Raw genomic sequence first — 16730 nt, 5'->3', positions numbered from 1 at the left:
AGATCTGCTGAGCTTTTCTGTTTTTGTTTCTGATTTCCAGCGCTCATAGTTCTTTTGGTTTTTACTACTTCAAGACTACTATTAGATATCTGCATAGTGACCAACATATGTGCAAGTAAAATTTAAATCTTTATTCTTCATTTCAAAGTTGAAAATTGCTAGTAATTTTGTTTTTATTTTTTATTTCAATGCCAATATTTTGCTTTATTTTCTGAAAATATCAACCTTTAAAGAGATATGAATAGCAAATTATTTTAGCACAGTAGATAATGTAATCAAATGTGTTAAGAAAATGCTAGAATGCTTGAAAGCTAGATCTAAAATTAATTGTGGAGCTGTCTCACAGAGTAAAAATTATAACTCAAAACAGTTGTCCCTCCCTTGTACTTAAAATAGGGGGAAAAAAAACCATCAGTGCCACATTTACAATTACTTCAGCCAAATTTCATGAAAAAGTTGAACTACAAGAAAAGTATAATCAAATACCATTGACAATAAGTTTGAGAAATCTGCCACTGTGATTAAGGATGTAGCACAATCTCATTGCCAATATTCAGTACCTGCTTAAAAAAACATGACTGCAAACAAAGTGACATCTTCATATTCAACAGTGGAATTCTATTTATCTAATGGATTCAAATACCCAAATGCATTTAAGAAAATGAGGAAGTTAGGATGAAAAACACCCGCATTACCTGTTTCTGCATTGAAGGAATATCAGATATTGATCATGTTTTTCATCAAAGTCCATTAACACATTTTGGTCGGTTTTGTTTAAACCAACTACCTACAAAACAAATAAGCTAATTGAGCAACAGATTTGGTAAGACATTTTATTTTGTTGTTAAAAAGATACAATTCTGAATCCATGGTATATTTTGGTAAAATGTTGCCTGTGAGAGGAGCACTTTGATACATTAAACTTTTTTGATTTAATTTATTGCTGTCACATGTACTGAGATACAGTGAAAAGTTGTTTTGCGTGCTATGCAGGCAGATTATCCCAAACTGCATTAATGTAGTAAAACAGAGTGCAGAATACAGTGTTACAGCTATAGAGAAGGTGCAGTGAAAGATCAGCATTAACATTTGAAAGGCCCATTCAAAAACCTGTTAAGGCAGGGAAGAAGTTGTTTTTGAATCTGTTTGTACATGTATTCAAACCTTTATAATCTTCTCCCTGATGGAAGAGGGTGGAAGAGAGTGTAACCATGGTGGGAGGGGCCTTTGATTACGTTGGTTGCTTTCCCTAGGCAGCAGGAAGTATGGATGGAGTCAATGGTTAGAAGGCTGGTTTGTGAGAAGGTCTGGGTGGTGCTCTTGACTCTGTAGCTTGTGGATTTTGGTAAGCAGTTGCCATATCATGCTGATATGGCTGCATTTGTAAACAGATTTTAGCCCTAATAGTAATACAGCAGGTCCAAATATTTGCTTCTGTTATTGTAGTGTCCCTGGTCTGCAAATAAACTATGACCAGATTTATTTCTCTTTGGAGAAACTATCGTTTGGATCCTGCTGTTTGAAGTAGCTCACAGCAATACATCCAAGAACACTCAATATTTATTCCCAGGCCGAGAACAATTTCTTTAGGTTGAGAGATGTTTAACTGGAGATTCAGTTGTACAGTCGTTCCTCCGTATATGCGAGAGTTTTGTTTGTGAGAAACCTCACAACTGATGAAAATTCACAACTGTGAATTTTACCACGGATGTTGAACTTAATTACTTCCTTTTTGATGTGGATAGGCAAATCCACAAGTCATGATAAAGAAGATTTATTGGATATTTAATGTAAAATCAGTGGCCGGACGCACCTTTTTAAGGTTAACAACAAGAGCTGAGCTAGCCCACGTGCTTTAAGACCAGTGTTCACACATCAGTGAGCAGTCTCAAAAGCACAGGACTAGGCCTTCCAAAATTGTGGTCACTTGCGGTCCTGAGCCTTCCAAGAACACTGCTTAGAGAGAATAAAGAAAGGACCTTGACCAAGTGAAAGAGGATAGCTCACAACCCATGCTTGGTATAACCTGTGTGGATAACTTAAAATATCTTGTCACTTCAATTGTGGTCATTCTAGTCAATTGTTCAAACAGTTCTGGGATCATGTTTAAGTTTTTATATTGATAATCATGCTTTCAGCAATACGTATTCAGATAAAACACCATGGTTGCCATCATAGAGGATAGAGGAAATGATTTTTGTTAGCCCATAGTTCTGCTGTGACTGGATAGAAACCTGACAGGAAGGACAGAAAGGGAGGCAAGACAGGAAGGGGAGTGGCGTTTTTGATAAGGGATAGCATTACAGCTGTACTGAGGGAGGATATTCCTGGAAATACATCCAGGAAAGTTATTTGTGTGGAACTGAGAAATAAGAAAGGGATGATCACCTCATTGGGATTATATTATAGACCTCCTAATAGTCAGAGGGAAATTGAGAAACGAACTTGTAAGGAGCTCTCAGTTATCTGTAGGAATAATAGGGTGGTTATGGTAAGGGATTTTAACTTTCCAAACATAGACTGGGACTGCCATAGTGTTAAGGGTTTAGATGGACAGCAATTTGTTAAGTGTGTACAAGAAAATTTTCTGATTCAGTATGTGGATGTACCTACTAGAGAAGGTACAAAACTTAATTATTCTTGGGAAATAAGGCAGGGCAGATGACTGAGGTATCAGTGGGGGAGCTCTTTGGGGCCAGTGACTATAATTCTATTAGTTTTTAAATAGTGATGGAAAAGGATAGACTGGATATAAAAGTTGAAGTTCTAAATTGGAGAAAGGCCAATTTTGACGGTATTAGGCAAGAACTTTCAAAAGCTGATCGGGGCAGATGATTGCAGGTAAAGGGACAGCTGGAAAATGGTAAGTCTTTAGAAATGAGATAATAAGAGTCCAGAAACAGTATATTCCTGTAAGGGTGAAAGGAAAGGTTGGTAGGTATAGGAAATGCAGGATGACTAAAGAAATTGAGGGTTTGATTAAGAAAAAGAATGAAGTATATGTCAGGTATAGACAGGAGAGAGGGAATGAATCCTTAGAAGAGTATAAAGGCAGTAGGAGTATGCTTAAGAAGGAAATGAGGAGGGCAAAAAGGGGACATGAGATAGCTTTGGCAAATAGGGTTAAGGAGAATCCAAAAGGGTTTTTACAAATACATTAGGGACAAAAGGAAACTAGGGAGAGAATAGGGCCCCTCAAAGATCAGCAAGGTGGCCTTTGTGTGGAGCCGCAGGGGATGGGGAGATACTAAATGAGTATTTTGCATCAGTATTTACTGTGGAAAAGGACATGGAAGATATAGAATGTAGGGAAATAGATGGCGACATCTTGAAAAATGTCCATATTACAGAGGAGGAAGTACTGGATGTTTTGAGAGGCATAAAAGTAGATAAATCCCCACGACCTGATCAGGTGTAGCCTAGATTTCTGGGAAGCTTGGGAAATGATTGCTGGGTCTCTTGCTGAGATATTTGTATCATCAATAGTCACAAGTGAGGTGCTGGAAGACTGGAAGTTGGCTAACGTGGTCGCACTGTTTAAGAAAGGTGGTAAGGAAAAGCCAGGGAACTATAGACTAATCAGCCTGACCTCGGTGGTGGACAAGTTGTTGGAGGGAATCCTGAGGGACAGGACGTACATGGATGTGGGAAGGTAAGAACTGATCAGGGATAGTCAACATGGGAAAATGTGTCTCACAAACTTGATTGAGTTTTTTGAAGAAATAACAAAAAGGACTGATGAGGGCAGAGTGGTGGACGTGATCGATATGGACTTCAGTAAGGCATTCGACAATGTTCCCCATGAAGACTGGTTAGCAAAGTTAGGTCTCATGGAATACAGGGAGAACTAGCCATTTGGAAACAGAACTGGCTCAAAGGTAGAAGACAGAGGGTGGTGGTGGAGGGTTGTTTTTCAGACTGAAGGCCTGTGACCAGTGGAGTGCCACAAGGATCGGTGCTGGGTTCACTACTTTTCGTCATTTATATAAATGATTTGGATGTGAGCAGAAGAGGTATAATTAGTAAGTTTGCAGATGACACCAAAATTGGAGGTGTAGTGGACAGAGAAGAAGGTTACCTCAGATTACAACAGGATCTTGACTAGATGGGCCAATGGGTTCAGAAGTGGCAGATGGAGTTTAATATAGATAAATGCGAGGTGCTGCATTTTGCGAAAGCAAATCAGAGCAAGACTTACACACTTAATGGTAAGGTTCAGTGTTGCTGAACAAAGAGACCTTGGAGTGCATGTTCTTAGCTCCTTGAAAGCAGAATCACAGGTAGATAGGATAGTGAAGGTGGCGTTTGGTATGCTTTCATTTATTGATCAGTGTTGAGCACTGGAGTTGGGAGGTCATGTTGCAGCTGTACAGAACATTAGTTAGGCAACTTTTGGAATATTGCGTGCAATTATGGTCTCCTTCCTATCGGAAAGATGTTATGAAACTTGAAAGGGTTCAGACAAGGATGTTGCCAGGGTTGGAGGATTTGAGCTATAGGGAGAGGTTGAATAGGCTAGGGCTGTTTTCCCTGGAGAATGAATAGGATAAATAAACAAAGTCTTTTCCCTGGGGTGGGGGAGTCCATAAATAGAGGGCATAGGTTTAGGGTGAGAGGGGAAAGATATAAAAGAGACCTAAGGGGCAACTTTTTCACAAAGAGAGTGGTACGTCTATGGATTGAGCTGCCAGAGGAAGTGGTGGAGGCTGGTACAATTGCAACATTTAAAAGGCATCTGGATGGGTATATGAATAGGAAGGGTTTGGAGGGATATGGGCCAAGTGCTGGCAGGTGGGACTAGATTGGGTTGGGGTATGTGGTCGGCATGGATGAGTCAGACTGAAGGGTCTGTTTCCATGCTGTACATTTCTATGACTCTAATCATATGGAGTTATGTGAATTAGCATGAGGGATAATCACATATTTTGGACAGCAAAATATAAATGATTTTAGAGAGCACAGGGAAACTAGAAATCGGTGACAGTTTTAAGCAGAGAAGGGCCAGGGCAGCACATTTTTGAAGAAATAGATGACAACTGCAGCTTTGAGAAGATTAGAGGCAGCGATGAGGTAAGGGATCAATTTACATTGTCAGCCAGACCCAAAGTTCAGTGGTTAGCAGTTTAATGGAATGGGATCAATGGAGCAGTAACTTGGATCCATCAGTTTGATGACCTCGAGGACAGGAGCGGAGAAAACCTTTGGATATATAGATTTATAGCTTTTCGCAAGTGCAAGCTGGTGTTTGTTTTGGTAGGTCATTGGAAAGGATGGAAGCAGAAGAGACAGGTGAACAGATAGTCTCAATGTTTACAAACAAGTTCACAAGCTCCTACAATTTGTTCAAAGCAAACGCATTTAAGGAGCAAGATTCTGAGGAAGGGTCACCAGACCCAAAACATTAACTCTGATTTCTCTTCACACATACTGCCAGTCCTGCTGAGCTTTTCCAGCACCTCATGTTTTTGTTAAGGAGCAGTAACTCCTGCCACTGGCTGGAAATGTGTGAGAAAGAATTGCACATGCCTGCATTGCAGCTGCCAGCCCATATGCAACTGATCCTGACTTCTTTTTGCTCAGCAGCAGGAGCATCCGTGGTTTTGGCTGTCTGCAGGGCATCAAATCTTATTTCAGTGTCTGCTTTATGACCAGGATAAACCAGTAGAATTTGCAATGCATCACAGGCATATAGAATGGCAATAGTAATTTCATGAATTTTTATGCAGTTTTAATTAACACCACTGAGCAAGTTGGATAGACTTTGTGGAGGCAATTCCCACCTCAGTCATTTGGTCGTTAAGAGTGTTTTGGAATCCAACACGGGCTGAAGATTTTTAAAAGTAAAGCTGTTTATCTCTTAACTCTTTGAATCATAAAAGCTTATAGTATAGAAGGGGCTATTCAGCCGAATCTGTCCCACCAAAAATACACTACAACCTACACTCGACCCAGAGCCTTGAATGCTATGATATTAAGTGCTCATCCAAGTACTTCTTAAAGGTTGTAACGCTTTCTATTTCAACTACCCTCCCAGGCAGTGCATTCCAGATCATCATCACTCTCTGTGTGAAAAAGGTTTACCTCAAAATTCCTCTAAACCTCCTGTCTTCTACTTTAAAACTACATCCCTTGTTATTAATCCTTCAACTATTAATTTATTTAATATTCAAAATACCCAAAGAACTGGAGTGAATAAAAGCCACTGTAATAGGAATATTGCTAAGTGTGCAGAGGCTTCATGCGAATCCAAATAACACATTAATTGAGAGAAAATTGTGAAAATTAATAAAGACGGAGGAAATCCATACATTTTGGTGCTCCTCAAAGTCTTTTTGACAGAGTCTGCTATAAGTCCTATTAAAAACCAGACTGGATATATTTCTAATGAGAATTTTAATAACAATGATTGACGTACGAACAGAACACCTTAGGCAAGGGTCAATCCCAAAATGATTCTGTTTAATTTACTTGTTAGTTCAGTTTTCATCTGAAAACTTAACTTTGGATGTCTGTCTAGTTGCAAATAAATTAAAAAGGCATCTCTCACTTTAAGCAATCCTGGATTGACTAACTGAGAGTAACACTACTTCTGAACATTTGTAGGGAGTGTGCTCCCTCGTGCTGCAGTTCAAATATTTAGCCAGGAAACAGTTAGTAGTGCAAAGAATGAGGGAAGATGCTTCACAGAGACACATGTATAGATCCAGAGATGGGTTAAACCAGTTTTGCACAATAGAGGTTAGCATGCAGATTTATACCTTAGAACGTAGGTGATGACAAGAAGAAAAAAGACCGGAATGTTACGGTGAAGTCGAACGTAGAATAACAATATTCATTCTCTTATCTTCATTTCATATTTGCTAACTATGACAAAATGAAAATAACCATGTGGCAGACCAGAGAAAAACAAAATCCATAATTCACTTTGTACAGATATAGAACATAGTAAAATGTTATTCAGAGCCTGCAAATCAGTATAGGCTGTCCATCAATATCTATTATAAGCACACTGACTTGTACTATACAATCTACCTTGATTACACTTCCACCCACCCTGCTTTCTGTAAGTGTTCTATTCCATTCTCCTAGTTTCTCCACATCAAGCATATCCATTTTAATATTTGACCTTACTGCTTCAATTTTCCCAAAAGATTCTCTTCCACTTGATGAATCAGACTGTGTTCATTCAATTTATCCTATAATGAAACCCTTACTCCTTCTGTCTATCTTGCAAAATGACAATAGATTCTCCTTGCCCTCATAGCACACTCCATCACCATCTTCATTTAACTAACCTTTTTAAACACCAAGATTCACAGCAATGTCACAATCTTCACCTCCCCATCTTTTAAGCACTGCTCAGGCACCATTCCCTCCAAAGCATCCTAAATTCTTCTTCAATCACTCCAATATTCATTCTGCTTTCTCAGTACCATTTCATGCAAAACCAGGAGATTCATGACCAGAATGCTGCTGGTCACTTGCTGCTTGCATTCTTCATCCCATTTAGGCCTCTAACGTTGTTTCAATTAAACTCAATACAGCCTGGAGGAAGGGTATCAATCTTTCGTTGAGACACTTTACCTACCATCTTCAACAATGAGTTCAAAAACTTCAGCTCAGAATTACAACTTCCATTTTTTTCAAATACATCCTGCCCGTGGGGTTCAATAATACTATTGTCCTAAACCTCCACTAGATTTGTTAAATTTATTATTGTCCCTTAGTCCCTTTAACCATCACTCCCTCTGTATTTGGTCATTCTTTCCCTCGATGCAATCACAGACCTTCCCTTGTGTTCTCACCCTACCCACATCCACTTGTCTGCTTATAAACTGTTATATCCCTAACTTCTTCCTGTTCTGATGAGAGATCATTGACCTGAAATGCTAGCTCAGTTTCTTTCTCCCATCCAATGCTGCCTGACCTGCAAAGCTGTTCCAGCACTTTGCTTTTAATTATAGAAGATTGAAATATACTGGGACCCCCTCACATATGATGGCTTTGGGCATTACAGCAGCTGCAAGAGACAGAAAGAAATGCAAAGGTAAACCACTCACACTAGAAAAATCAAACTCACAATACAATTAAAAGAGATGGACCGCAAACACACCAACATTTTAATTTTACAGTTAAAATTTCTTCCAAACGTGCTAGCTTAAACTGTCAGTATTCCATTCAGGAGTAAACTGCTGTTCAGATAAACAATCCTAAAATACAAGTCGCCATTTAATCACCTGCTTTGATTTCAATTTAGATGAGCTGTCATTTTGCTTCGAAGGAAGATTATTTATTTGAACCAACCTTAATGCAAAATAAAAACTATAATAATGTACTGAAGGAAACAGCTGCAAGGAGATTTTGAGAGATAGGTACAACGAGCAAAATTCCTAAATCATCGAAATCTTGATACAATTAAATGACAAACAACTTCTTCGAGATATTTTAATCTTACCTCACCCCATTCCCTTAAGCTGTCCTTGTCTGTTTTCACTTGGGCAGACTGTCTGTGTAAGCAGTGGCCTTTGGAGAACAAAGAAAGGTAACATGTGTTTAAAAATATACCTTAAATATAACTATAAAATTTACAATAAAAATAAGGACTACAATTATTAGAAAAAACACAGATTCCTGAAATGGATTGATACTCATTTTTATTTAAAATTCCAAACAGAAACTAATTAAATGACTGACAAGCAGAGCAAGTTAAATACAGGAAATGAAATATACTACCAATCTAGAAGCTGTGGTTTATCATTTCTAAATCCTACTCTTCTCTCCTGTCTCTTTCTTAAGTTTGCAACAAGGCAAAATAATAGATAAAAGTCTTTCCTGACCCCTCAGCATCCAGATATATTCTGCTACAATAGAAGATACAAAAAAATCAGGGATTCAGACAGATTCGCTGACAAGTGACTATAGGTCCAGCAGGTAAAGGTCACATGAGCACTTCAAGGATGACACACAATGTAAAAGTGGGGTTTGGGGTGTAGATTTCAGAGTGTCAGGTATAAAGTAGCTAGCAACGCAGTCATCCAATGTGTATCAAATGCAAAGATGCTCAAAAGATCAGAGTCAGAGGAGCAACAATTCCTTGCAGGATTTCAAGGCTAGAGGAAGTAATAGACGTAAATAATACCAAGCCTTCTGAAATCTAAAATGTTAAGGGAAACATTTTCAAATGGAGACCAGAAGCCAAAGTAGATAGCAAAGAGATGGAATGATAAATAAGATGATGCAAGTTAGGGTACAGGGAGTGAAATTTTGGATCAGTTAGAAGTTTCTACAAGGAGAAAGATGTGAGGAAGGTAATGGATAGTCAAGTCTGGAAGTCATAAAGGGACAAATGTAGGTTTCATCAAATGAGACCAGGAAATTGACATGAACACAATTAAAAGTAGGCAAACTTCGTGATGGATGGATATGGGAGTCAGAAGTTGGGAATGATACATAATACAGACTTTCACAAATGTAATTAAATCTAAGATCAAAAGAATCAGACACAAGCGAATAAACTTCAATCAACCTACAAAAAGATGAAAGAATTAGAATTAATAATGCTGGAACCTAGATGAGAACTATTTTGTAGTGGGAATATCAGAAACATAGCTAAATCCAGAAGATGGAATTAACTTCCAGACACGTAGTGGGTAGAAAAAGCAAAGGTGTAACCTTGCATGCCAAAGTACTGGGAAGTTAAATGTAGTTCAGCCTGTGCAAGGTGAGAAGCTACAAAATTAACCACATTGGTTAGACAAGTGAAGCATGAAAAAAAATCACACTGACACTAGGGCATGCTACAGATGAATAAATTTAAGGAATTGGATTTATTGAAGAAATACTATGCAAGAACAAGAGATTACAGGTCAACTAAATATTAACAGGACAAACCCAACACCATAGAGTCAGAGTTGGTAAATGCAATGTGTGACTGCTTCATGACTTAACGAATCAAGATACCAGGAGAAGCGACTCTCTTTTAACCTTGTTATTTATGAATTATCTTAAAAACCAGCATGAAATAGAGAGTTACAAGAGGTTTAGATTTAAAAAGGAGAAAAGCCAAATACAAGTCTAAATTTACTGAAATGAGGAGCATTTCAGTGTGAAATCAATGAAATCAGAAGTGAAGTAAATGGATTGGAGAAGGGTATTCAATATCACTTCAGCTGTAGTGAAATAACATTAATGGATAATGTTGAGAATGTAGACAAAATATATGCTTCAAATCAGCAAGATCAGATTAGACCAGCATGAATCTAACAAAGAGTGAAATTGAGAGTAAAAATGTAATTTGCAAATGCTTCTAGGTGAAAGGATTCCTTGGGACAAATACAAAAACATCTTAAAACAAAGATAATTAGGTGGCAAGGGCACCTAGAAAACAAAAAAAAAGTACATCTATGGTGTCACAGCTAGGATTTTGAGACTATTTCCCCTGTCAAGAATAGGACTCCAACATGTGTAATGTTATAATGTATTTTGAGCAGATTCTAGTTCAAGAAATGATCTGCTGTTCCAGAATCCCAGTTCAGCAGTATTGTAAATGGAGATTGACACATGCTTTGCACAGCATCTAAACAATTAAAAAGAAAACAAAACCCTACATTTATATAGCACTTTTCAAAACCTAAGGATACATCAGGGCACTTCACAGTCAATGTAGATACTTTTGAAATGTAGTCGTTGTTGAACGTAAGAATATTTTGGATGTAGGTTTGCTCGCTGAGCTGGAAGGTTTATTTCCAGATGTTTCGTCACCCTACTAGGTAACATTTCAGTGGGCCTCTGGGCGAAGCACTGATGATTTCTGCTTTATATTTATATGTTTGGGTTTCTTTGGGTTGGTGATGTCATTTCCTATGATGATGTCATTTCCTGACCTTTTTCTCATGTGGTGGTAGATGAGGTCTAACTCAATGTGTTTGTTGATAGAGTTCCAGTTGGAAATCCCATGCTTCTAGGAATTCTCGTGCGTGTCTCTGTTTGGCTTGTCCTAGGATGGATGTGTTGTCCCAGTCGAAGTTGTACCCTTCCTTATCTGTATGTAAGGATACTAGTGAGAGAGGGTCACTCTGATCTCCAGCATCTGGAGTCCTCACTTTCACCTGGGAATGGAACCCAGTCAAACCTGGGGACCTCTGGCATTGAAAAACAAAATTCTAATAGAATTCTAGACCAAAAGTTATTAGTTATGCTGAAGGCAGCAAGAATTTAGCATAAATTTTGGGAATGAATACGAAAGAGGTAAAGGGTAGAAAACATTAAGTATTTTCAGTCATTAAAAACAGCAGACAAAACCTGTGCAGTGTTTAATGCCCCAATATTAGATATCGAGAAGTGTTTCTAATTTACATCAATAACCTGGATCTAGAAGGAATCAGTGGAACTGGTATATTGGTAAATAAAACCACATGAAAATTAGTTGTTAAATTGAAGCAGGAAAAAAATTCAGGCAATATGTATGCAGACAAAATAATAGATTACAATTGCTTGCATTACATTTATAGTACTATACAAAGACTGGAAAAACAGGAACACCTACCATGAATGGCGTTGAAATTGCAAAACATGAAAATAAAAGATTTCAGATTAGTTTACTGAATACTTCAATGCAGAACGGTATTCAAAAAATAAATATAGGTGCAAAAGAAAAGCCTGAAGAAATCACAATCATTTTCAGCAAGGAATAGAGTGGATGAACCAGACTGGCCACCTCCTGACATCCCCACCATCACAGAAGCAAATCCTCAGTCAATTATATTTTGTCATTGTGATATAAAATAACTATCATGAGTACTGATTGCCATAGAAGCTATGAACCCTGATAAATCCTGATGTAGTAGTGAAGACACATCCTTTAGAGCTAGCTGCCCCCAATCAAGCTTTTCCAATACAGTATAATACTGGCATCAACCAACAAGGATGGAATTTTCCCAGGTATGCCATGTCTTCAGAAAAGCAGGACAATAGACAATAGGTGCAGGAGTAGGCCATTCTGCCCTTCGAGCCTGTACCACCATTGAATATGATCATAGCTGATCATCCTTAATCAGTATCCTGTTCCTGCCTTATCTCTATTACCCTTGATTCCACTATCCTTGAGAGCTCTATCCAACTAAAATGAATCCAGAGACTGGGCCTCCACTGCCCTCTTGGGCAGAGCATTCCACACAGCCACCACTCTCTGGGTGAAGAAGTTTCTCCTCATCTCTGTCCTAAATGGTCTACCCCGTATTTTTAAGCTGTGTCCTCTGGTTTGGCACTCACCCATCAGCGGAAACATATTTCCTGCCTCCAGAGTGTCCAATCAAACTCAGCCAGTCACCATATCTTCAGTCTACCCTTCTCATCAAAATATTGGAAGGTTTTGTTGACACCTATCAAGCAGAACTTACACAACAATAACCAATTCACTGATGCTCTGTTTGGGTTCCATGAGAAACATTCAACTTCTGACCTCACAACCACATTGATTCAAATCTAGAAAGAGCTAAATTCTAGGGGTGAGACAACAGTGACTGGTCTTGGTATCAAAGCAGTACTTAAGTGCGATATTTAGGATCCGGAGTCAAATTTTAAACAACAATCAGGGGAATAGAGTCCTAGACAGTTCCAGCACAGGAGAATGTGTTTCTACCCATCGTGTCCGAATCAGTCAAAGATCTGACTACATTAATCCCATTTTCCAGCTTTTGGTCCATAGCCTTGGAGGCTGTGGCAAGACAAGTGAATATTGAACTATTGTTTAAATGTTACAAGAGTTTCTGATCAACCACCCTTTCACCCTTTCCCAACACCCTCTGAGTGAAAACATTCTCAGCTCTCCCCTTAGTCTTCTACCTCTTACTGTGCCCCTGGTTATTGACCCCTTTACTAATGGAAAAAGTGCCTTCCTCTCCATCCTATTTTTGCCTCTCATATCTTATATACTTCTGTCAGTCCCCTCTCAACCTTTGCTGCTCCATGGAAAACTACCCAGATAATCCAATCTTTCTTCCTAGTTCAGACAGCATTCTGATAAATCTCCTCTGAAATCAGATCCTTCCTATAATGTAGTGACCAGAACTGCACATAGTACTTCGTTGTGCTAACCAGTGTTTTATACAGTTCCAGCATAACCTCCTTACAATTGTGTTCTATGCTTTGGCTCATAAAGATAAGTATCCCACATGCCTTCTTAACCATCTTATCATCTGTCCTGTTATTGCAGTGATGTGTGGATATTCACACTAAGACTGCTTTGATCTTCAATACTTTCCAGGTTTCTATTATTCATAGGGTAATCCCTTGCTTTGTTAGTCCTTCCAAGTGCATTGTCACATATTTCCAGGTTGAACTTTATTTGTCACTGCTCTAGCCAGCTGACCAGTTCATTGACATTTGTGCACATTACTGCTGGACATTAGATGAGCATACTACCCCCTTACAAACAAAGCATTGTTAGGCCGATTCCAGATAGGTTACTGAGCACACCGAGCGAGAGTAACAGGGTAGTAGATGTAGAGGAAAGGATAGCAAAGATGATTCTGGATAGGAGTGATAGTAACAGGGTAGCTGTTATCGGGGCCTTTAGTATTTCCAATCACTATTTGGCAAGTTATAGAGTACTTTACATGGGTCAGTTTTTGTCCAATGTGTGCGGGGGGGGGGGGGGGGGGGGGTTTCCTGACACAGTATGTAGACAGGCCAACAAGGGACGAGGCCATATTAGATGTGATACTGGGTAATGAACCTGGCCAGGTATTACGATTTGGAGGTAAATGAGTACTTTGGTGATAGAAACCACAATTTGGTTATGTTTACTTGAGCGATGGAAAGGAATAGGTATATACCACAGGGCAAGAGTTATTACTGGGGGAAAGGCAATTATGATGTGATTAGGCAAGATTTAGGATGCATGGGATGGGGAAGGAAACTGCAGGGGATGGGCACAATTGAAATGTGGAGCCAATTCAAGGAACAGCTACTGTGTGTCCTTGATAAGTATGTACCTGTCAGACAGGGAGGAAGTGGTCAAGAGAGGGAGCTGTGGTTTACTAAAGAAGTTGAATCTCTTGTCAAGAGGAAGAAGAAGGCTTATGTTAGGATGAAACGTGATGGCTCAATTAGGGAAGTGGTGAGTTACAAGTTGGCCAGGAAAGACTGAAAGAGAGAGCTAAGAAGAGCCAGGAGGGGATATGAGAAGTCTTTCACAGGTAGGATCAAGGAAAATGCTAATGCTTTCCATAGGTATATCAGGGAATAAAAGAATGACTAGGGAAAGATTAGGGCCAATCAAGGATAGTAGTGGGAAGTTGTGCGTGGAGTCAGAGGAGATAGGGGAAGCACTGAATGAATATTCACACTGGAAACAGACAATGCTGTTGAGCAGAATACCGAGATACAGGCTACTAAACTAGATGGCATTGAGGTTCACAAGGAGGAGGTGTTATCAATTCTGGAAAGTGTGAAAACAGGTAAGTCCCCTGGGCCAGATGGGATTTATCCTAGGATTCTCTGGGAAGCCAGGGAGGAGATTGCAGAGCCTTTGGATTTGATCTTTGTGTCGTCATTGTCTACAGAAATAGTGCCAGAAGACTGGAAATTAGCAAATATTGTTCACTTGTACAAGAAGGGGATTAGGGACAACCCTGGTAATTATAGACCAGTAAGCCTTACTTCGGTAGTAGGTAAAGTGTTGGAAAAGTTTATAAGAGATAGGATTTATAATCATCTCGAGATGAATAAACTGATTAGGGATAGTCACTACGTTTTTGTGAAGGGTAGGTCACACTCACAAACCTTATTGAGTTCTCTGAGATGGTGACCGAACAGGTGGATGAGGGTAAAGCCGTCGATATGGTGTATACGGATTTCAGAAAGGCATTTGATAAGGTTCCCCATGGTAGGCTAGTGCACTAAATACAGAGGCATGGGATTGAAGGTGATTTAGCAGTTTGGTTCAGAATTTGGTTGGCTGAAAGAAGACAGAGGCTGGTTGATGATGGGAAATGTTCATCCTGGAGTTCAGTTACTAGTGTGTACCGCAAAAACCTATTTTGGGGCCTTTGTTGTTTGTCATTTTTATAAATGACCTAGATGAAGGCATAGAAGGATGGTTAGTAAATTTGCAGATGACACTAAGGTCGGTGGAGTTGTGAATAGTGCTGAAGGATGTTGCAGGTTACAGAGGGACATAGATAAACTGCAGAGCTGGACATGAGAGGTGGCAAATGGAACTTAATGGAAAAGTGTGAGGTGATTCACTTTAGAAGGATTAACAGGAATGCAGAATACTGGGCTAATGGTAAGATTCTTGATAGTGTAGATGAGCAGAGAGATCTCTGTGTCCACGTACATAGATCCATCAAAGGTGCCACCCAGGTTGATAGGGCTGTTAAGGCGTCATATAGTGTGTTACCTTTTATTAGTAGAGGGATCAAGTTTCGGAGCCATGAGGTCATGCTGCAGCTGTACAAGACTCTGGTGCAGCTGCACTTGGAGTATTGTGTACAGTTCTGGTCACCACATTATAGGAAGGATGTAGAGACTTTGGAAAGGGTTAAGAGGAGATTTACTCGGATGTTGCCTGGTATAGAAGGAAGGTTTTACGAGGAAAGGCTGAGGGACTTGAGGCTATTTTTGTTAGAGAGAAGGAGGTTGAAAGGTGTCTTAATTGAGACATATAAGATAAACAGAGGGTTAGATCAGGTGGACAGCCATCACATCCTTTTTCCTTGAATGGTGATGGTTAACACGAGGGGGCATAGCTTTAAATTGAGGGATGATAGATATAGGACAGATGTCAGAAGTAGTTTCTTTACTCAGAGAGTAGTAAGGGCATGGAACAGCCTGCCTGCAATAGTTGTAGACTTGCCAACTTTACAGGCATTTAAATGGTCATTGGATAGGCATATGGATGAAAATGGAATAGTGTAGGTTAGATGGGCTTGTACTGAGCTGTAATGTTCTATGTTCTAAACAAAAATTCTCCTCATTTTGGACCTAATTGGCATTTCCCAACCAAGGGAACCATCTTATCTGTATTTACCCTGTCTATCTCTTCAAGTATTTTGTACACCGAAATGAGATCACCTCTCACTCCTTGAAACTTGTGAATACAGGCCCAGTTTGCCCAATCTTTCGTACAACAGTATGCCGTTCCAAGAACAAGTCTGGTGAACCTTGTTGCACACTATCTATAGAAAACAATTATCTTTCCTGTGATAAGGAGACCAAAACTGTGCATAGTACTTCAGTTGCAGTCTAACCAAACTCCTATACAATTGAAACAAGGCTTCACTACTACTTCACTCAAATCCTCTTACAATAAAGGCCAACATTCCATTAGCCTTCTTAGTAGCTTGTTGCACTTGCATGTTAGCCTTCAGTGACTTACTGACAAGAATATAATGGAGGGGTGTGGTGAAAGGGTTAAAATTATGTCCCAATACATGTGTGAATCTAACCGGAATGGAGGTGTTGCTTAGTCCCGTGTGAATCTTATTACACACCTCCCCGTGTGAATCTTCTTATCTGTATGTAACCAGAATGGAATGTGTTTTTTAGCCTTGCTCTGCTGTTCACATGAATGTTTATATCTGGAAAAGAGTATATCAGCTGGAAAAGTCTCCAGTTCGGTGAGTCTGCTCCGGGGTTACGTTTAACCGCCGAGCGTGGGTTGTTGGCAACCGCTCTACGAGAACTGACGGCTCCCAGTTCCGGTAACATGTAGAGTGAGTATAAGC

The 16730-nt window shown here is 39.4% G+C and overlaps 1 protein-coding gene across 3 annotated transcripts in view; it reads right to left on the bottom strand.

Annotated features, from left to right (window-relative positions):
- katnip (katanin interacting protein) overlaps positions 1-16730 on the bottom strand; it is a 152760-nt gene that overhangs the window by 126259 nt on the left and 9771 nt on the right. For all 3 annotated transcript variants that reach the window (XM_087997997.1, XM_043711164.2, XM_043711166.2), the window contains exons 2-3: positions 8456-8523; positions 696-787 (exon numbers count right to left, since the gene is read on the bottom strand). In XM_087997997.1, the coding sequence (XP_087854123.1) occupies positions 696-787; positions 8456-8523 (160 nt within the window). The remainder of the gene's footprint in view (positions 1-695; positions 788-8455; positions 8524-16730) is intronic.

Source organism: Chiloscyllium plagiosum, unplaced genomic scaffold (assembly GCF_037043375.1).
Source record: "Chiloscyllium plagiosum isolate Xiang-an unplaced genomic scaffold, Cpla_swu_hap1 HiC_scaffold_20, whole genome shotgun sequence".
Lineage (NCBI taxonomy): Eukaryota > Metazoa > Chordata > Chondrichthyes > Orectolobiformes > Hemiscylliidae > Chiloscyllium > Chiloscyllium plagiosum.
This window is presented reverse-complemented; position numbering and strand designations above follow the sequence as displayed.